Source organism: Anarrhichthys ocellatus, unplaced genomic scaffold (genome assembly GCF_004355925.1).
Source record: "Anarrhichthys ocellatus isolate YVR2014 unplaced genomic scaffold, GSC_Weel_1.0 scaffold39, whole genome shotgun sequence".
Lineage (NCBI taxonomy): Eukaryota > Metazoa > Chordata > Actinopteri > Perciformes > Anarhichadidae > Anarrhichthys > Anarrhichthys ocellatus.
The window spans coordinates 2,969,584-2,979,313 of record NW_022280069.1 but is presented as its reverse complement, the minus strand read 5'-3'; the positions used below and the strand labels follow the sequence as shown (position 1 = coordinate 2,979,313).

General features: G+C 45.3%; 1 protein-coding gene across 2 annotated transcripts in view; it reads left to right on the top strand.

Annotated features, from left to right (window-relative positions):
• The first annotated feature begins 3,339 nt into the window (after positions 1-3,339).
• Positions 3,340-9,730, top strand: part of sema6cb (semaphorin 6Cb) — a 78,665-nt gene continuing 72,274 nt past the window's right edge. For both annotated transcript variants that reach the window (XM_031867513.1, XM_031867512.1), the window contains exon 1: positions 3,340-7,911. In XM_031867513.1, coding sequence (XP_031723373.1) covers positions 7,770-7,911 — 142 coding nt within the window. In that variant the 5' untranslated portion in view covers positions 3,340-7,769. The remainder of the gene's footprint in view (positions 7,912-9,730) is intronic.

Below are 9,730 nucleotides of genomic sequence, written 5' to 3'. Positions count from 1 at the left end.
ACAATCTTTTATGTTGCATTTTTATGCAAATAACCACTTGAGATAACTAGAACAAAGTAAAAGGATAACATTTAGAATTTTGAGTGTTTACACTTTGACTTTGGGACGTTGGTGAGATAATCTGGAGCCTTGTGCACCAGCTGCTATAACAAAACTAAACAATGAAAACCATTTGCATTGGGGCATCTCTAAAAGTTATATTTGCTCCTCTTTCTTTGCTGATCCGATCAGTGACCCTGATACCATCTGAAGCGTGTGTTTTTTGATCCGCTGCTGTTATCACCGAGACACCAATAAATACGTCGCTTCATTGCAGCACTGACACTGAAACACTTTTCAGAACTTTTCGTTGGCTCCTTGCTGTCAGTTTGGTTTTCACTTTGACACCAAACCCCTAAAGATCCGCCACAGAAGGACAAAAGCAGGCTCTGATCTGCGGGGATCCTTCGATGAGGACAGAGTAAAGTAGTCTGACACGGGGTGACAATCGATGGCCTCTGCGACGGGACTACCCGTCACTCGTCTGAACTGTGTGGGCGCTGAGGTTAAAGCAGCGTTCCCCTGGGAACCGCCTGAGTGGCATTGATGGCAAGGAGGGTCCCAACCTCCCCTGACAGACACATCTCATCCTGGATGCCACCTTGCCCTCTCCCTGCCGGGGCACGATGCAGACTCTGACAATGAGACTACATTATACTGACACCAGGCAGCTGACATACTAATCCAAGAACTAAAGGACTTCAGGGACCATTGATTTTCTATTCTTGGTTAAAAAAAAAAAAAAAAAGGCAAGAAGCCAGCCATCACTCCTCTTTGACCAGGGATGCTAATGGACTTTTTCAAATGTTGCTACAGCTCCCCTGGAGCCATTCTGTTTTTGTCCCTGCGGGGCCTTTGAAGTCAACCAAAATCCCCGGCTCCTTTATCGGACATGTTGGTATTCAACAGCCCAGCTTAGATGCCCGTTTACGGTCGGTGACAGGCAGCACTGTAAATCTAAACTCTGACATTGGATTTAAGAATGAAAGTAGACCCACAAATAATGGTATAAAGCTACCGGCACTGTGTGTTCCTGTGGATTTATAAGAGTACGACTTCCATTTGGACTAGAACAGTTACCATTTACTTCTATCAAACCCTTTAAACTCTACACACACACACACACACACACACACACACACACACACACACACACACACAATTAATGGATGTTTTGAGCAGTTTTTAAATTTTTAGTATACGAAGAAAAGTCCTTCAAATCATCATCACTGACGCCACCCGTTGGTTTGTGGACTGCATTTTTGAAGCCTTGACTTCGGTGTTTTTTGGCGTTGTCATCTTGGGTTTTCGCAAACCAGTGGACGGAAGTGACCGTATTTGGACGTATACGTCTCTAATAGACAAGGTAGCTGCGCCCCTAAAGCATCCCCTGCTTTATGGTCTGTGTGACTCTAAATGGACCATAATGTACTAAATGAACATCAGGCTGTATTGAAGAAGACTTGAAACTAGAGATTGAGACCATAAACTCATGTTTACAATGTTTACTGAGGTAATAAATCAAGAGAGAAGTAGAGTCATTTTCTCATAGACTTCCATACAGTTAGACTTATTCTCGTTTCCACTTTGGCTTCACTCTTCAGAACCAGAGGTTGCCGCCTGATACCAATTCCAATTTGCTGCGACGACATCTCTGTGGTTAAACATTGCAAATCTAATTAGCAGTTATACGTTGCTCCTGTCTGAGAGGGTTGAGTGCAGAGTTGAGTGTCCTGAGATATTTATCATCGGGATTCCTTTTGTTCATCATCGTCCGCTGTGTTTGAATGTCAGCCACGCAGAGTCGACTGCAGTCTGATGCGATCGCTGAGAGGAAAAAGCAGCTCAGTGCTGATTCGTGTCATGGGACTGCAGTGAGATTGCTGGTCTGATGAACCCACCGAAAAGAGTTGAGGGAGGGACAATCAACTCGAGCCCCAACAGTGAAGTGTTTGTCTCAGCGAGTGCCATTCAGATCATGTGTTGTTTTTCTTCCACCGTCAAATTAAGATTCCCATGTGGATGTTTTGACAACAAAAAAATCATCAGGCAGGTTTTTTTACATACTGGTCCGGCACGGCAATGGAAACTAGACAAGTTGTCACCCTGCTATTATTTTATCATGCAAATTGAAACTGCATTTTGAGTCATCACAATTGTTAGTGCTTTATTTTTTAATATTCACAGCTGCTTTTGAGGTTTTTTATTAAGATATCCTCACAACACAGCAAGGAAGAGTGATAGTGTTCGGAGCAGGTCAGTGGGGGTTTATGGGCGTCCTGGAGACACTCGAGTGCCACGGCCGTGCTCCGTATGTTGATTTGCATGAATTATCTAACACCACCTTTCTAATACATTCAACAATCCGGTCTTATTTGTCCTCTTTTTGCTCATGTACCGTTCCCAGTGAGTGCCGTCTCTGTTGCTTTATTACAAATTATAAAAGTTTAAATATATCTCCCTCAATATATTACGTTCCAGCTCAGGAAGCTGTTTGGTAGCAGCCTGTCGAGAGCAGAGGCTAACGTGGCTAATTGTGTCTGAAATGATCGATGCGCTCGCTCATTATTCCGGCCTTTGTGTGCCACAAATATGTCAGCGTGGGGACGATAGTGGGGGCTTAAAGATGTGTCACAGCCAAGGGGCTGAGAGGTATCCGGGTGCACAGAGGTGAGAGGTATTCTCTATTCTGCGGCTGTCCTAAAAAACGAGTGGAATAGCCTGGTCGGGGAATATCAGAGGGCGATTTGGCGTTCGCATTATGCTCCGCTGTTTAGCTGCGAGCAGCAGGCCGACAATAGCCGTCCCAGGAGTGGACAGGTGCTCACTGTGCAGTGCAGTAGATTGAGGATAATGTGACTTTTTACGCGACCAAGGGGACTGAAGAGTAAGAGTTTACTTATGAATTTGAATGACTTCCTGGCCCTCTAATGCCAACCAATGAAGACAAAGAATATCTTCCTCTTAATATTATATTTCAGCATTAACCTAATTGAAGGGTCGTGAGACTCTGCGGATGCATCTCATGAATCTGTTGGCTAATCCAAATGAATGTCAGATAATCAATGGAATGCCAGCGTCTCAGAAACCCCTTCTTCCTCTGAAGAGGCCCGACTGCCGATGTCTCCCAGATGGCTCAACAAGTCCAGTTCATTAAAAACAAAAGGATCCGGGCCCTCCCCGTCCAAACCCTAGAACACAGAGAGCAAAGATGAGATAAGCTATGGCTTATTTCCCTCCGACAGCTGTCAGCTCATCCCCCCCCCCCCCCCCCAGACTGCACAGAAAGTCATTAACTGATTAGACTTTGTGTTTGGTTAGATTAAGAAAGTTCAGGATTCCAGAGGGGAGATGTGTTGTTGATGCACATTTGCATTTGGAGGTAAACGTGGGCGCTCGAGGACGGCAGGTGTGTTTTTTCAGCTGCGTCCGTCTGTGTGTGGAAAAGGTCAAAAAAGCGTGACGAGCAGCCGCCTTACTCTGCTTGTATTCTCAGGACAGAGCTGGAACAGAAGCAAATCAGAGCCTTAACCTTTAATACGGGCATTGTTTCGGGGTTTTTAACGAATTTAAATGTCAGGATTCTGCAGAATATAGTCGTTTCCCAGCAGCTCGCTCAAGTATAACAAACTGGCTCCATAAGATGCTGCGATAACGAGGGCTTATTGTAGGTACAGATACCGAGTTGGTGCTTTTTTACCTTTTTAATATCTTCAACATTATAATACATGATACACCTTCAATACTTCGTAGAAACATGTTTTTCCTCTGATAAAACGTCTCATTTTCATAACTTGTTAATGTCTTCTTTACACAACTGATATGATTGTGTTAAACTAATAACATGATTTAAAGAATCCGATGGAGCATTCGGTGCCGACTTTAAATACTTGACATACTTACTTCATGTCCGTTGTCGGTACGTAATTACGTACTTAATTACTTCCGTACTAGACTGGTTCATATGGCGTGATTAACAAACTACAGTAGTTATGGAACAGACTTGTCCTTGGTTCCCTGATGTGGGTTCGTTGTGGGGTCCTGTTTACGACTCTATGAGCCTCAAACTTACGAGTGTATGAATCTGTCTGCAAAGCTGCTGGACCGTGTCAATATATCTTCCCCTGAATGACCATATGCTGACAAAGCATCTCTCTCCTCACTTAGCGGAGTTGACTGAGGGCTCATTCATTCGTTTTCACGTTACTCTGACTGAACCGACTCCCTTTGTGACTGGTTCCCCTCTGGAGAATGCCCACGGGCCATGACAGTTCAGACTAACCGGTCCTTTGAGTGCAGGCAGCCAAAGGAGGTTGTGTTTGTGTACTGCTTTGTGTCGGTGATGACATGTTTGTCTGTCTGTGTTGGCGTAGTATGATGGCTTATTCGGGCTGCTGTAGGTTTACAACAGCCCTAATTATGTTAATATTTTGGGCAAAGAAGAAGAAGGATATTCTGAGATGGTAGTGGTAAATTTACAAGAGTAAACTCACAGATTTATGAGAAATAAACTTGAATATTCTCTGAGATTATAAAGTCATTCATTTGCGTGTTTTTTGTCGAGGAACCACATCGAAGGTTAGCTCACCCTAATCCCACCCTGCATAAGCATGAGGCACAGAGTGCAAAATATATACATTATTATATTTGTATTTATTTATGTTCATAAAAGAACACAGAACATGAAGGGAAACACGTATATACACCTTCCAGGACTCCCGCCTCGCAAATACATGACTTCTAAATCTCAGATACAAAGTTTTTTTCTTGTAAATTTGTGAGTTCCGTCTTTACCACTTCAATCTCAGAGAATATCTGTGTTTTTGTCTCAAGGTTTTCTCTGAATATTCCCCCTCTCCACTGACTCTATATTTTCCTCCCTTTTACGACTATAATGGCCCGAAATACTCGGTAGGAGATTCGTGTGCTTCTCCTTGGAACACAGTTTTCTAAACGTTGCAGTGAAAGAGCAGCGAGTTCTTCATGTTCTGCAGCTTCTCATAGCGTGAACCAACTCTTATGCTCAGGATAATAATGCATGGCCTGTCGTAGAAGTGTTAGCTTGACTTTCAGTGCGTCTGAGTGTTCTTGCATAAGCTCTTGTTCTCTCAGCGGTCGTCTTGTTTTGCATGCGTCGTCATCACAGTCTGCCGGCTGCCTTCCTTTTAGCAAAGTACCCGGTTTGTCAATAAATGATCTCTGGCTTCCCTCCTCACCAACATGTTCCACTTCCTCGGCGTGCTGCGTATGTTTTTTCGGTGGCTGCGTTTGGGACTCGTTGCCGTTTCACAGCTGTTTTTTTGTTTGTTTTTTGCATGAACCAAAGTCTTTTCAAACCCTTTTGGTTGACATTTAAAATGATTTTCCTCATGGATTTGTCTCGATTCCACATAACATAATCTGTTTGTGGCAAAGGCCCCCCTAAACCATAGGGTGCGATGCTAATCCATCAGGTATATTGTCCTCGTATGTCGCCGCAGGCAGGCCACACAAGCCGTGTGCACACAGTAAACACAAGCAGCCCGCCGCCCACTCCCCTCGACTCACTGCGTTGTGATCATTGCTTGACCTCATTGCTGAACGCAGCTCTCTCTCCTGCATTTAAATGAAGCAGACTATTATCAATATTGATGGCGGTTCATGTCTCTGTGGACTTAATTTCCTGCTCCCACTTAAAAACCATGTGGCCCGAGTCTCACTGCCAGACAACACAGTCTATAAATTAGGGACGGCTTGTTAGGACCCCTGTGGAGGACACGTTGCCCTAAATAAGTTGGCGGAGGAGCGCAGGTCGTCATCGCGCTTCGAAGTTTGTTTTCGACAAATCCCTCCGCCGCCCATCTGTCACCGTGTCCTTCCACAGATATATCAAACAGATCTCAGCCTTGTGTGCTGCTGATTATTCACACACTCAACCCCAGGTTCAGTCTGCATTGCCTTTAGGAGAGTCGTTCTCGGGACTCTTTTGTCACCGTTTATTGAAAACGTTATTCTGGGATTTTGAAACAATGCAGGTGGATTTTTTTACATGATAAGCAGCCATTGTTGTTTTTCTGTTCTGCGTTTCTGTGAAAACACAGTCTGTGCTATCATGACGTCTTTATCCTTTCTGTGAATGAGGTTTGTTTTCATGAACAGCTCGCGTTGTCTTTCTTTAGCTACCAAGTTGCTCCAGTAATTATCCAAATCAAACTCTTCCTTTTGCATTTAGTCATTCAGAATAAATGATTCACTTTTCAGACAACTTTTTCCTGAAAGGTTCTTGGTCGCCACGACGGACTAACTGTTGTCGGTGTGGTTGGTTAGCAGAATATCTCAAGCATGCAAACAAATAGTACAATTAGGTGGAAAGTGGCCGACCATGGCGGTCACTTTTGTTGACAAGTGGAGGAATCATTAGAGCCCTGCTGGAGAATCTCAAGCAGAGATCAGGCTCATAGGGAGTAAGGAGATCTCAGATACACACAGGATCCGTTCAACACTTTACAAACAAGCAGTAAGATCTTTAAATCAGTTCTACAAGTCACTGGTAACCAGCGAAGGGCACCACGGTTCTCTTACTGCGTGTTGAAAGCCTGGCAGCAGCGTTTTGTATCAGATACCATCTGGAGGAGATAAAAGCTTTCATGATGATTTCTAAGTCTGCAGATGAAAGAAAAAGCTGATCTATGGAAGTAGGCCTGCACCACCTCAGTCACCTGAGCATTAAAGGACGATTCAGGTTCAAAAGTATCACCTAGGTTGATGATTTACTGGACTTTATATGAAAAGAAACTGCCATTTTCATGTGTTTTATGAGGCAGATAAAAAATGATAACAACATATAATACCAGATTTAGATTTGGGGAACGTGATCTCTGAATGGTAGCTTTCATTTTATTCTATTTCACCATTTTTTTGTTCTTATACTTTTTTATACCTCATTTATTTTAACGTTGTAGCTTAATAACTCCATTAGTCTCAATCAGTTACATTTATATATATATTTTTTTATCTCTTCGTAGATATTTTTAACCTTTTAACATGTTAGGGGTCATGTAGAGCTGTACAACCGAACCCCAGCGGGTAGTGAGTGAGAGTCTTGGTACACCTGACGGGTCTCCATTCGCTCACGTACAGACCTTTAATCTGATTGATTAATGCTGCCATCAGGGGCCCGGTGTCAGGGGCCCGGTGTCTGGGGCCCGGTGTCTGGGGCCCGGTGTCTGGGGCCCGGTGTCAGGCGGGCCGAAGCGAAGGGCGGGCCGAAGCGAAGAGCGAGTGTTTAATTGTGCCAAGTCGTCTGTGAAAGGCTTTCGTCGTTATGGGCAGTAAATAAGGCGGTCTTCGTGGCCCCGCCTCCTCCCCTCCTGAGTCTGGTTCTCTCTCTCTCTCTCTGACTCCGTCTACCTGTGTGGTTACACTCTCACATCTCAGCGGACACTCCGTCACATCGCCGCATTGACAGAAGGCATTGCATGCAAATAAGACCTGCCGCCTTTAAACGTCGAGCCGTGATCGTTCCGTTGTTCCGTATACTTTTTTGACATAGTCTTCCACAACATTTCAGGGTCAGGAGTTCTGCGTTATACTCCAGATTCCAGTAGAAGCTGTAGCAGGAAACATCCACTGTGTTGAAACACTGTATTGCCTGACTGTTCTGACCCTGATGACCCTTTTGTCTCACTCCAGGTGGGAGGTGAATCTGCCGCGGGCCATGTGTTTCTGGTGAGGCCTCATCTGCTGCCAAAATGAGGCCGATGCCCGGCCCGCCTCGACCCGTCCTGCCGGCCGTCCTGGCTCTCGCCTTGGCCGCCTTCTTACCTCGGCTGTCCTCGGGAGCCACGCCGTTCCCCCAGGACCTGGAGCCCATCAGCCTCGTGGGCAGAGGGTGTAAGTTAAGAAAAAATCTGCCGTGTTGCCGGAGTAGAGGCCGGGGTCAGCGAGGCGTTTTATCGTCACTAGAGGCGACACGGCGGATGTGTTTTAAGGGCATGTTTTGTTCAGGCTGCTGGAATATTTATGGCTATCGTTTGTTGGCTTTGGCGTGAAAACAAAAAGGAAACAATGCATGAAGACACCTGAGGCACAGTTTGTAAAGAATGAGGATCTAATCATGAACTGTTCCTCATTACAGAGATCTTATAATGTAAGAAGAAAGTTACACCCAAACTAATAAAGACAAAAGATGCTGCAGACCTTTTCACGTTAGTTTACACCAAAGAAAACAAACTGGACACGTAGCCAAAGGCTAATATATTGATATTTATACAAATATCTTTCGGGTACGCTTTCGCTCTTCACCTGTTTGGTTCCATTTGGTCGAGATTCCCAACATGTCCGCTCGGTTCGTTTGGTTCATTCAGGCTGGAAATCTGTCAATCAGGCTGAGCGGACTAGAAAATGTGATTATTTCCTCTAAAGGACGAGTTTCCTGTCTGTCCACATGTCTTTATGTTTGCACCTGATGTTTGTTAAGAGTTAGCGTGAACACAACAAAGACCAGAACACAAAAACACAACTGAAATGGGCAACAATGGATCAGGTTTTCTTTGGGTCACACCTAGTGGGCCGAACTACAGGTGTGAAAGAGACATATTGATATATAAACCACATTAATGTAAATATGAGCTAAATCACACTCAAAACAAAAACTTAACTCAATAAAATTGCTGTTAATTTCGAGAAAATAAATAAGTGAAACGATAACACCATACAAGTACTCTGACAGTCCAGAGAGGTGGAATCATCACACAGTCTTTCGTGTGACTGGAGCTTAAGAGAGGAGGATCTTGGACATCCGTGACACTCTTAAGACACCACAGCCTGGGGGGGGCCCGTGGGGGGGGGGGCCACAGAAGAGGTCCCGGCCGCTGAATGTAATGGCCCATAATTGATTGAAGAGGCAACCGAGACTGTGGCCCGCACGCTGTAATTGATCTATCTGGAAGAGAGCAACGCGAGCATTAGCAGGAATAGCTGCACTAATAGTGCTATATGTGGAGCTCCATCCCAGGTGTAATGAGAGCAATTTATCACCTCTGGTTCCAGCGGGGGACAGCGGGGCACGAGGTCCCGCACAACTCCGCGAGACGCCCATTATGACTCGTAGTCCTTCACGAGTCTATAGAAGTCGATAAAATCATACCCGAGTCACCGCTTCACTCCTGGAGAGCGGGGGGACGACTCACCTCGACGTCTCGTCTTGTGACGCCCGAGTAGGTTTGAGACAAGTAAGCTGTATTATTATTGTACTGGAGCTGCTGCCATATTTCATCTTTTATGTTAAAGGAATACTTCACCCACAAAATGAGCATTTGTATATTACCTATATCCTGGATGTGGCCCTGAGCAGCGTCCCCCCGTCCCCCCCCCCCCCCCCCCCCGAGCTTTAGAGGATGTGAAAGTGCTGAAGAGTAATTAGAAAACCCTCATTTGCCGGGGGGAGGATAGCGGGGCGGGCCGCTGGGAGTCTCTTCTCCAGACAGAACAGAGAGGTCCAGCGCTCAGCCCAGACATTAAGGGTTTAAATCTTTAAACAGTCGATCCGAGACCAGCGGTTAGAGGAACACAGGGCTCCCCGCAGAGAGACTCATTTCCGATTGTGGTGCATTTCTTGCGGGGATTGCTAATTCGGCAGCAGCCCAGGTCAGATGGGAGGCTGGGGGGCACTTAATACAGTACTTTACAGATCCACAGCGCCGTGGCCTGC